The sequence below is a fragment of the Halichoeres trimaculatus genome, unplaced genomic scaffold, assembly GCF_033239565.1.
Source record: "Halichoeres trimaculatus isolate MK-OKI-2021-1 unplaced genomic scaffold, fHalTri1.1 fHalTri1_scaffold_3, whole genome shotgun sequence".
Lineage (NCBI taxonomy): Eukaryota > Metazoa > Chordata > Actinopteri > Labriformes > Labridae > Halichoeres > Halichoeres trimaculatus.
Genome location: NW_027437181.1, coordinates 8,030,606 through 8,043,391, shown reverse-complemented (window position 1 = coordinate 8,043,391; position 12,786 = coordinate 8,030,606). Strand labels below are relative to the sequence as shown.

Here is a 12,786-nt window from a genome sequence, read left to right as displayed (position 1 = left end):
TTTGTAACATTTACACTTTAATCTCATCAAATTTTCATTTTATATTGTTGTTAATCTTGTTATTTTAACTTTATTTCAATTGTTTCATTCATCAAAAACCTTTTTTTTTTCCTTCTTTGGACATTTTATTTTGACCTTATCTTGCAACACTCTTACTTTTTTAGACTTCATGACTTAACCCTGGAAACCTTTAAGTATTGCTTAAGTTTAGGATGGCTCTGACCCTGTGTTATATAGTCATTACTTCTAAGTTTTAACTTCTCATAACAGAAATAATGTTTATAGGATGTGTATTTTAAAAAAATCCATTATTGGAGGGCAAAAAAGAATTATGAGACAACAAAAAAACTTTAATTTAACTTTTATTTATTCAGTGAAGTACGTTTCACTTTAATTAGAGTCCAGTTTCTGCAACAACTCTTTACAAAGAAGTTAAGGCAGAAAAAAATGCAGAAAAGTAACAAAGCTGCAAAGTATAAATCAGAAAATGACAAAAAAAAAATCCCTCAGGGTGTCAGAAGCTGCAGATTCAGTTAGAGTTACATTCAGCGAGGATCCTAAAGCTGCTGCTGATGGAGGAACAGGAAGTCAAATACACAACTGAAGGTTTAATGTGATTAAAGAAGAAGAACAGTAGTTGATGAGAGTCAGGATTTACCCGTGAACCACAGCTCCATCAGGCAGGGCTAATGTTAGAGCAGGAGGGGGACTTCCTAACCAATCAGAGGCTGTGTTACAAACTCTCCACCAATCAGAGGCTCTCGCACCAAAAGTCTACGGAAAACTGGAGCAGACTTGTGTTGTTCTTAATTTTAGCTCTAATAATTGATCTGAACCTCTCAGGTAAAAGAAGCCACACTCCCTGCAGACACACACACCTGATGGAGCTGAAGTGATGGGCGGATGGAGAACTGTCCACCTATTTTCATAACTTCTGTCACTCTAGGTTCTTCGAGTCTACAGACCTGAAAGTCCGTCAGTCTGTCCAGGCCAAACACACAAAGTCATTCACACATTCACACCAAACACACACACGAAGAGGGGTCAAAGTTCAAGGTTTGGTCCAGACTAAGTGCTGTCGAGGAGCTGTACGTCCCGCCTTATTCTTTCTCCGACTTCACCTTGGCGTCGTATGTCCCTGCGTTCTTGTACGCTCCCACGTAGCCCGTGTTCTCCACCAGCTCCTCCCGGCCCTCACGGCCTTTGCCCCGACCGGTCTCATCGAAGCGCTCTTTGTGTGATCCAGTGTACTTGGACGAGTCGGTCAGACGGTCCACTGCCCCGGTCTTCGCCACTTTCTGATGAGACATGTGAGATAGAAATGAGGTCAAATATAGAGCTGTGCTGATCCTTACTGCCCCCTAAAGGTGAGATCAGTAGACACACTCATAACTTTATTTTCCTTTTTATGGACATTCAGAAAATCTTATCTTCAGAGGCCTCATTTAAGTTAAATTTAATTAAAAGGAGATAAGATGGAAACAAATTTTCTTTGTTCAAGACAATTTTTTAAGGAATACAGCGCCCCGAGGAAAGGGATTTATTGGTACAGTTACGTAGCAATACGGTTTGATATGTGACATCAAGCAAACATTGTAGTAGCTGGCTAGATGTAGTGCTATCGGCAGCCCGGTGCTCTGATGTATCTGTAGGCTAACCTAACAACAAGTTAACACTGTCAGTTTGTAAGTAGTTTAGTAGCTGTCTTTATTTTTCGCAGCTGGCAGCCCGGTGCTCTAAGACATGTGTAACATTAGTGAATCCTGGTTAGCTATGTCCTGCCAGTCATCCACCAAGCAGAGCTAACATAACCTCAGTCTTCATTTTATCGATAGACTCTCAAGCACGATCATCACTATAGAATTACTTACAGAAATCGTTTTCAGCAGAGAAAAACACAGATTTCTCTTCAGGCTTCTAAACTTCATCAGCCAGCGTGGTGTTGTCATAGAGACTTTGATGTGCCTAAATTAATCTGATCCTGCCTGACCAAATCAGGGAGATACAAAGTGGCATTTCAAAAGTGTGGATAACAATCAGGCATATAACTTGAAGGGAGAATTTTTCAAAATCACTTTGAAACTCCTGACTGCCCCTTCAACTATACAATCTCATTAAAGGTGAAAAATCCATACAAAGCATTTTATTTTGACATTCACAAATCTTTTATGCTGTTTCCATGTCTGGCTTCCTTACCAGGTTGATCTACTTTAAATTAAATTTGAGACCAAAGTATTAAAACAATAGACTGTAGAAAAAAAAAAAATGGAAGTCATCTTGCTCAGATTGAAGTGAGGTTGTCGTAAAAACTACTCCCCCTGGTGGCTGGCTGCAGTATAGGTCAAAAAATCTATCTCCCCAGCCATTCCAGATGGGCTGTGGTCAAACTTTAAAAAATTAACACAGCTCGTAGAAATGTTTCTCACGTACGACTGCTGTGGTGGTTTGAAGATATTAATTGCCTGCCTTGTATTCAGGTTATCTTTTTTTCTGAAAAGTTTTGTTCTCATTAGTTATAAGAGGTTAAAAAGGAGGCTTTATGTCACGTTTAACAATGATTGACAGCTGCCGTTCTTGTGTACTTTGGGGGGATTGTAAAATAGGTTGGGAGGTAAAGTCAAACAGAGATTAGACTCTCTCTCGAAAAAACAAAAACAAAAACAACATATTCATATATATATATATATATATATATATATATATATATATATATATATATATATATATATATATATATATATATATATATATATTATAAACCTCCAAAATGTACAATGATAAGTGGTGGCGCTTCGCTGTCCACTCTATACACAGTCAATGGTTAAAACTTGTGTCCACATGAGATTCTGAATAGATGTCTTTATCAGCACACACTTGGCGACCAACAACGATAAGCTTCAAAACGCTGCTTTAGATACAAATGGGTGACATCACAGAGACTACCTTTTATTAAATCAGGATACACAGACATATTTTTGTAAGAAAAACAAAATATAAACCTTTGCATTATGTCTACATTGTCTATAATCCCTCCAAACAGAAACCTTTCTTGCTCTTGGTCTGCTCTGGATCTCATATTGTTCTGATGACTTCAGGCCATCTGGAACTTTCTCACCGTATATTCTGCTCCAGAAATGATTGATGATCTTACACAGCATACTGTAAAACCTTTCCTCTCTCATGCACGAACACACATTGTTGTCTTTAATTTATTTTCATTTGAGATGTGTATACTCCAGTCAGAGTGGTGTTTACCGGACCCTTGGTGACTTTGGCAGTTTAATCATCAGATGATGATCCAGATTGCCTCAGCTCCTGGCTCACACTCACATGACTTCATCACTATAATAATAAACCTGTGATGAGTGTCCAAACATTTACAAAGCGCTCTCAGGTTTCACGAACGGGCGGCGGCGGAGTGAGAAGTGTGTCTGTGGTGCAACTCTGGACTCGTCCTCTGCAGCTGAGCGATGATCAGAGCTGATGTAACTCTGAATCAAAGATGGAGCAGAGATTATCCATCATGTTTGATCATGTTTTAATTGAGCTGTGGATGTTATTCACACAGAATCACCGCGGCTCATTGGCTCAGAGCGCGCAATCCAGCTTTAGTCTGCAGCCAAGAGTTAAAGTTTAGGTTTCAAAGGGCAAAAACAGGCTGTGTATGGAAGGCCTAAAGGGCCATAATTTGTCTTCATTAGCTGGTCTTCCGTACATATTTTGCTTCCACGCATTGGCTCCTGAACTAGGCTGCACTTTTTCACTTGTAGATGTGAAAACAGCAGCGGCATTTGATGGTTTTTAAGGCCCATTTATATTCCCGTTATTTTACAAAATGGGGGGGGGTCAGCCCAGAGTCAAAAGTTTATGACAACAAAACTCAAGAACAAGCATGGCAACTGTGGAGGAGGTATTAATAATGTTCTGCTTGTATAAGAGACAAAAATGGGGGCAGCGTTGTAGCAGGCAGTGGTCGGAGAGGCTGATAAATAAGTCGCAAAAGTTCTGCCATTTTTATTCCTTCTTCGTGTCTCACTAAAACTTGTATCGAGTAACAGCAACACTTCCCCCATGGTTCCCAGTGGCACTGCTCATAGACTAAAAAAATGGACATCAACTTGCTCGGATTGAAGTGAGGTTGCCGCAAAAACTGCTCCCCCTGGTGGCTGGCTGCAGTATAGGTCAAAAATACAGCTTTCCAGCCATTCCAGATGGGCTGTGGTCAAACTTAAAAAAATTAACACACCCCATAGAAATCTTTCTCATGTACGATTGTTGTGGTGATTTAAAGATACTATTTGGGTATCTTGTATTAAAGTCCTCTTTTTCTGAAAAGTTTTTTTTTTTTTATTGGTTTTAAAAGGTTAAACGTTTAACAGACACGTTTAACAATGATTGACAGCTGTCTCGTGTATTTCGTGTCCTTTCCGTTGCTAGGCGCTACCCAAGTAGCTGCCTGTTGCAGCAGCTCTCTTGTCTTTGTCCGTTTCTTGTAATTTTTTTTGTCTCTTTTTCGTCATCTTTGTATTTGGAGTGGATCATTACTTTGTTTGGTTCATTGTCCGTCACGGACACCAAACTTTTTGTGGCTTCGGCGATATTTTTTACTACTTTTTTCCTGTGTTTGTCTGGAGATCCTACATGTAACCATGGCTGCATTGTTTACATGCAAAACTAGCTGTTAGCAGCCTGTAGCATGCCAATGCTAACTAGTGTAGGGCTTGATGATTTCCCTCGAGCTGAGGAGGAGGAGGAGGTGAGGATGACGTGCTGGTTCTCGGATGTGAGCTGGGAGGTGACGACGTGGACCTGTCCTTCCATCCATCGTTGTTGGGAACGTGGGATCTAGCCCCGGGGGATGGACGAGCTAGCTAACCCAGCGGCATCGTGCTGTTCACGGACGTGGCTGACGGAGCTGACATCGGACCCCGGCGCCACATTGGAGGAGCTTCGCCTGCTGTGAGCAGACAGGATCCAGGAGACAGAGACTGAACAGTCTGCTGGGGAGGCTCAGTCCTGGACCCTGTGGAGGTGGAGACTGGCTGGGCTGGAGAGTGGTGGATGGGATGTCGTCATCTAATTTCTTATGGAGCTTTTTGCACTTTCTATACACTTTCTTACTTTTGTTTTCTTAAATGCTGCGGTGACTCCTGAATTTCCCCTCGGGGATAAATAAAGTATTTTCTATTCTATTTCTATTCTATTCTATTCTATTCTATTTTCTTCAGGTATTGTAAAATATGTCGGGGGGCAGAGTCAAGAAGTGATCAGACTCTCGATGGAAAAAAATATATGTATTATTTTTGTCACCCATCTCCACTCAGATTCTCCCAGAGTCTCTCACAGTCTCTATTGCACAGACTCTGGCTGCACAACTGCTTCAATGGCTGCACCTGTGACGAGGGAATTTTGGCTTCAAAACTGTACAATGGTTAATGGCAGAGCCACGCTGTCCACTCTACATACAGTCTATAGTACTGCTCCGTTTGGTCCGTATCTGTAAGCTTCATGAAAACTTTCAGAAATATGGATGAAATGAACACAGGGCACAGACAGAAGGCTCCATCTGTATCCGTATCCTCACTTTACTTTTAGCATAAATCAGCCTTTAATGTGACACAAGTGAAAGTTACTGCATCATCTGCAACCGAGTTGACCTTACAACCTTTGCAAGACCATAGCCTAGCAGGCAGAGGATCTAGATCCCACACACTTTTTCTCCTACATGTCCTTAAGTGTGTTCAGACCAAAAGAAAGAAAGAAAAACTTTTTATTTATTTTTATTTTTATTTTTTTTTTCTGTTTTATTTTTACTTATGTGTATATGTATCTTTTATTCTTCTTTGTACAAAGCTCCTTATTGTTATTATTATTATCTCAATATTTTTTACTACTTATGCCCTACATTTCCTTCTGTAATATTAAGTGTGTGTTTATAATAATTGTACAGAGAGAGTGTGGTTAACCAGAGCCAAATTCCTTGTATTCTTGAGATGATTCGCGAATAAAGATGATTCTAATTCTGGTTCTGATTCCATCATTATTCAGGTTTGTAAAAAAAAAAAAAAAAAAACAAAGGAGTCAGGATTTGTCCGTGAAGTTTTGTAAGAAGTCGAGATAACTTTTTAACATCCTTTCTTCATCCATTCTTTGTTTTTAAGAGGCTACTTTAATATCTAAACATCTAAGGAAGTCAAAGTATTTTGTCGCTTGAGTTACAATTTCAGGTCTCATAATGAGACGTTAATGACGGAAATCTTGCGCCTCAGACTCACATCTGCAAAGGGAATTATTCAGTCTATCATAAGTCATATGGAGGTATGGCTCTGTTCTAGGAGCTCCCTGCCCTTTTATGTGTCTACGTGGAAAACCAAAGTCTGTGGCAGGAAGAGCACACTTTCTTCTCCTTCATGTGTGTACATAGTTTATAACCCCACACAGACAGAACTCATGTTTGCACATCTTGACTTCTTCTGTCCGTAAGATGAGTTCACCTGTGTCTGAGAACACCCAGTTCACATTTTTCAGATAACAGTTTCTCATCTTACCGTCACCCCGACGTTTGTGGGCTCTTTGCCTTCCACCAGTTTGAAGATGGACTGCACCGCCTCCTCTTTACTTTGACCTTTGAACCTTTTGGGGGCTAGCTCCTCCAGAGCTTTCTGAAACTCCTCGTAGGTGATGACCCGAGACGTCTTCTGTCTGCAGAGGCAGAGAAGAAAGACTTTAGGGAAAAGCCCTGACAGGTAACAGACTCCTAGAGTCAGGCTCTCCTCATCTGCAGACTCACTTCACTTTGGAGAAGACGATGTCCACGTCCGTGCTGGTGACATTTTTGCCGTCAATGATCTTGCTGTCTTTGCACAGTTTGGCCCAGTTCTTCCCGTTCAGCTCTTTCCCCGTCGCCTTCGTGTCTCCGTGGACGGCAAATTTCTTAAAGGACACCAGGAGCTGCTCCATGTCAGCACTTTCTGCCATGATGGGAAGAAATACCTGCGAGGAGAACGACAACAGCACATCATTAGTTTTTCAAAGACTTTAACTTATGTATGTGTAATTTATCACCTTATTTCAACAGACAAGACATTCTTAGTCAACATTTCATTTGAGTTTGCATTGCATGAAAGAGTATGCTCATGCAGCAAAACGACCCTACACTGTCAGAAAATTTGAAAATAATGTTGCAGAGACAAACAGCTTCAATTACAAGTATTTAAATTGTGCAACTTGCAAAAAAAAGTTGTGCAGCCCCTGGATATTTGCGTTGAATTCATTCTGCAGTATTGCTGTGATAATTCCTATCATGCAAGATCAAAACTTGCCAGCTCTGTTTCCATACAGTTCTGCATGATTTTTAACTCCACCCTGAGTGTTTGCAGAGGGACAAAATATCATTCTCCAGGTCAAATTCTACCAGGTCCATGTCAGGTCAGTCTCCACTCATTTTGGGGTTTCACTTCTAATCAGTGTGTAAACTTCCACTGAAACCATGCTCAAACTACTACAGCACTGGAACTGAGAGGTTTCTTTTTAAGTCAGTGTATCAACTCACACCGGATCCACTCTGCTGTGTACCGGCTGGGTCCCAGCTCTGACAGGATATGGTTTAGAAATGCCAGACTTTATTTTTTCCAGATGCTAGAGCTGTGATGTTTCAGTTTGCCCAAGACAGATCAAGTTGGACAGGACGTTGTGAGGGAAACCAAAAAAAAAAAAAAAAAAAAAAAACGGCTGTTGACTTTCATGATACAACAAACCGTGTCCGAATCGGATGGTATTTATCTTGACTACAACAACAAAGTGACAAAATGAGTAGAGCCAGACCAGGAGTCCTCTAGCATTGCCAATTTAATGGCTTTGTTGTTTCTCCAGCAACATTATTTGTCTCTCCTTCAGCATCCATGATACGTTGTTGTTTTGTCTATGTATGTACAGCACTTTGTTTCGGCTGTGGTTGTTTTTAAAAGTTCTTTTGTATTTACAGTTGAGTTAATTAAACACACTTTGTGGTTTTGCTGATTATGTTAGCGCCTTTTCAGACAGCCAATAGCAACTGTCCTTGCTGAGAGATTGGAAACACTGGAGTCAACAGGTTCGAGATTTTACAGCCCAACATGAACAAGGAGAGGATCATCATTGGGGTGGTAACTCCTGGTCCCAATACGTCCCGGACTGAGGACGCAGCCGGTGTGAGAGAACAACGCTAACAACACACAGCTTTTGCAGCTTTGCAGTCACACCCTTCAATGTGAAGGTGACCAAACAAATAACTTCATCTTTTATAATTAAAGGGCTGATCATTCAACGTGTGTGTGTGTGTGTGTGTGTGTGTGTGTGTGTGTGTGTGTGTGTGTGTGTGTGTGTGTGTGTGTGTGTGTGTGTGTGTGTCAAAGAGAGAGAAAGAGAGGGTGTGGGACATGACCTCACTCGGTTTCTCACTGTTGTGTGATTACACACACATTGATGCAAGCCTAACAGCAGTTGTCATGGTAACTCGGTTCCCTCGCCCCTCTAAGATTTATAAGATTTATACCCTGCTGCTCAAAAACACGTGGAGTGTGTGAATGGGTCTCAGGTGTCTCTGCCAGGGAGCTGAACCAATCAGAGAAGGGTGTGATGCAAAGTGGGCGGGGCTTACTTTAGTTATGTTACAGTGAGAGAAGGAGACAGTGTGTATGTCGTAAAAGTGAAGCTCCGTGTGAGAGTCTCAGGGTGTGTGTGTGTGTGTGTGTGTGAAGGTGTCAAATTCCAGGCAGGCGAGACGTTTACAGTTTTCAGTTCAGTGAGTTAAATCTGTAAACTCTGAAACATTCAGACTCTGCAGGGTGCGAACTCCTCGCTGTAGCTTCTGGAAACTGAAACTGTGGAACTTAAAAAATGAATAAACTTAAAGCTATCTTAAAGACAGATAAATGAGTCAGATGATGGTTAGTACCTCTCTGTTCAAGGTAAGAAAAGCTGGGAGCTTGGCCACTCCCTTGAGATTAAAGGTCAGGCTTTAGATGATAGAAAAGCTTCAACCCTCACCTGAAATCATAGCTTTCAGGAAATAACATAAAGAATGAGATTACAGATTTGAACATCACAGGACTTGTTTGTCCTCTCAAACAGTGTCTGAGCTCTGTTTTTAGGATCCAGATCCCACCAGAGGCTTTGGCTTTAAAGGTTTCCTAAACTTTTTCAACTGGGAGACGGACCAGCGGCCGACCGAACGGAAACTTCAGGTCGTACAACGTGAAGCTGATGTAGAATTTTTAGAAACTGCAGTTCCTTGAGTGTTCACCAGAAGCTGTGTGCCGAAACAGCAGAAACTCACACACACCCATTCAAAAAAAGACAAGCAAAAAAAAAAGTGTTTAAGAGCCCATCAAGCATTGGGGCTTTTGTTAACTCAACCTAGCTTCTTTGGAGTCAGGATAAGGTAAAGACAGAGGCCTTAAGCCTCCTCAGTAACAGCCACAGAGTGCCCACCTATCAGACAAGTTTAATGACTTCATAAAGAACTTTTTATAGTCCCCCGTTCAGTGTGTGCTAATAGAGAAACAAACTAGGTTGCAAACATTCCTGCTTTAAATGTCAGCTTTTTAAATGGGTGTGTATGTAGTTTCTGCTGTTTCTGCATTCAGCCTCTGGTGGACACTTGCGTAATTGCAGTTCTTCATACTGGCTTCTCAGGGCCAGAGGTTTCTGCTTAGGTTATTCTGACTAACTAGGTTTTGACAGATCTGGATAAAACCGCCCTTTCTTTCTCTTCTGATACACTTAACACATGAAATAATCTTCAACTTTTTGAATTTGTGTTTAAAAGTGCTTGTGACTCTGCCAGGAGATTGCTACTCCAACCAGGTCTCTTGGGTAAAAAGAGATTTTTATTCTGAATGCTACTTCCTGGTTTAATAACTGTCGAATCAAAGACGATAATAATTTGTAATGTACACAGAAGCAGCAGCCCTCTTCAAACTTCTAATCTAATTAAGAAGATAAGCGCCTAAATTGACTACTGGGCCAAAGACGTCTGAACCATGTGACATAACAGGTAAAATAAGACACATTCTGTAAAGCAACTCATCTGTGCTGCGAAAAAGAGTCACATGTCAGAATATGATCATGATGAAATGATGCTGAGTTCTCTAAACACGGGTTTCTTTCTTCTGTCCTGCTATGAAACCATCTACACTGCCTCCTACTGGTTTATGCAAGAAATGAATACATAACTGAACACATTAGTTCTAAGACAAATTGCATTGAATAAATGAAGGTGAACGACTGTCAACTAAAAGAAAAAGAAGGCCAACTGTGTTTACTTAAAACCATGGTAACGTGAGGCATGCAGGAGTCCCTGCTGACTTTAAGACTCTTTAAAATCACTAAACTCCTCCAGTTTCCTTCTGAGCAGCTGCAGAGACTCTGTGTTAGGCCGTTGATGTTCTTCGTGCAGAGTAATGTCATTTGTTCGTAATCGGATCATGTTTGAGTATCGTGTTACAATGAGAACAGACAGCATATGTCATCGACTCGTTTCTCCCCAGAAAGAGTTCGACAGATTCTACCTCACTCGACTTTAGGAAAAATAAATCTGTTTGTGAAGTGTTAATTAAAGTTTTTACCTCAGATTTGAAGATGTGAATGTATCACACTCTGAATCCTGCATGGGTGTGTCTGTGTGTGTCTGTGTTTGTGCTACTGTGTGTGTGTGTATTTGTCAGGATGCCCTTACACACCCTTACATAACTGTGTGTGTTCAGTCATCAATTATCCATCATACAAAAGCTGTTTTCTTTACAACATAAAATGCAAAACAAAGCCAACAAAAGCAGCGATTATCCAAAGATGCATTCAATAGGAGTGAATTAACAATGTTTGATAAGAAGCTTTCTGGGAGTTTTTAGAAGAAGAAAAAAGAAAGAAAAGAAAAAAGACCAGCAGCGGCTTTTGCAATGCAACTGTTGGTTCTTCAGCTTTCTTTATGGCAAATTTGGTTGCAAAACACAGAATAAAAAAACCAACAGAAGATTTCTGAGATGGATTTGCTGTTTTTTGGACAAAAGATGAAGATGTGCACTGTTTAGAAAAAATAAAACAGTCATTTAGAGGCGGAAAACTTTTTTTTGGGACTCTGTAATGAGTAAGGGTACTTAAAATCGAAGATAATTCAACACACCGGCTGCTTTTTTAAACTTTTTTTTTTCAGATTGACATTTTTTTTTGTTTCAGGTTGTGTCTTTTTTAAGAATTTGTTGCACAGATGAAAGATGCAAAACTCCAGTTTGATCACTGTTTTACTAATCTGTGCAAGGTTAATCTAAAAAGTACTCAGTTTAACAAAAGCTTGGTCCCTCTGAATGCCAATGTCACACTGCCTTGTTCCTGCAAGACCTGCAAGAGTGCAAACGTTCCTTTTTCTACAATGCAATTAATGAATATTTCATTAAACCCAGAAGTGCTGCAAATTAAAAATTAGTGGCCGCATTCTGGTATCAAAAAGCATGTTCAAAAGTTTGACCCTTGCACTCAAAAGTTTAAACACTGCAGTTTGTGATGCAATTTCGAGATGCATGATTCAAACATGCATGCTTTAACTTCAGACAGACCCAAACACACTCAGCACTGCAGTCCTACCTGTGCGTCCTCTGTCCTCCTCGGTCTGTCCCTGCTTCACCTCAGCCTCTCCTCTCCCTCTTCTGGCCCTCTGCAGCGGTCGCAGCGTTCAAATGAGCTCCGCGGAGCGCTCAAGGCTTGTTATCATCTGTTTATCCTGTCGCCATGACCACGTCCTGTCCCACATCAGGGGAGGGCAGTGAAATAAAAAAGCAGGGAGGAGAGGAGGAGAGGAGAGGAGAGGAGGAGTGCGGGTCGGTGCAGGATCCTGCAAACTCCCAGAACACGGGGTCAGAGGTCAGAGGCTGATTTTTAAACAGCTGTTAATAATTACCCCATCAGTGAAAACATGACCACAAATATGGAAGCACTTTGCTCCTTTAGAGGCAAATTCGTTCACAAACCTTATCTAAATCTGCAAATTTCTCTAAATGCATTTACTGAGGTCTAGAGTAAAGGCAAGAAACAAAAAAAAAAATCAACCATAACAGATCAATTACAGTTCGACAACCACTGGGATCTTAAAGCAGAAAAAAACCTCCCATAGCTACCACAAAGGGATCTAAAATGACCAAATGGGCCCAAAATACAGGCCAACAGAAGAATCAGATCGTAACAGAGAGGCTAAGGCCTCATTTCTACCAAGCAGTACATTGCGGGACGTCTCGGTTTGTCACATATTTTGTGGTGTTTCCTGTGACTAAAACCAGGACAAGTTCCTTAATTACCGACTCATACCATTCCACTTTTCGGTATCCTTCCACTTTGATGCCAGTTTGACCGCAGACGGTGGAGCTAGAAACACTACAGTCTGTTGATTGGTGGAAAGAATCGCCACTTACTGTGTGACAGCGGCTGGAGTATTTCTCCTTGTGGCACACAGTCTTCTCTGAAACAAAGCTTGATTGTGCTTTTGAAATCACAAAGAAGACAAATTGCTGGATGTCTTCCATCGTTGCTTTGTGTTTATTGTGTCATCTTTTTTCTTTGTTGAATTTGTTGGTGGATACACTGTGTTGTGCTGCTATGTCGTCATGCTATTTTGTAGCTGGCGCAGCCATGGGCGTACAAGAGGGGGCCCAGTTGGCTGTGGAAATGGGATCAGGCTTTACCGATCTAGCCTGTACCAAACTTAACTGATCCATACCTGACCGCTTGGTGGAAACAGGGCTTTAATCAACTACACAT

The 12,786-nt window shown here is 41.0% G+C and overlaps 1 protein-coding gene across 1 annotated transcript; it reads right to left on the bottom strand.

Annotated features, from left to right (window-relative positions):
* Positions 1-346: 346 nt before the first annotated feature.
* tppp3 (tubulin polymerization-promoting protein family member 3) lies at positions 347-11,720 on the bottom strand. The gene is made up of 4 exons (XM_074666783.1): positions 11,620-11,720; positions 6,791-6,993; positions 6,549-6,702; positions 347-1,298 (listed from the first exon to the last, which is right to left on the bottom strand). The coding sequence occupies exons 2-4, from the start codon at positions 6,976-6,978 to the stop codon at positions 1,101-1,103; spliced, it is 540 nt and encodes a 179-aa protein (XP_074522884.1). The 5' UTR covers positions 6,979-6,993; positions 11,620-11,720; the 3' UTR covers positions 347-1,100.
* Positions 11,721-12,786: the final 1,066 nt, after the last annotated feature.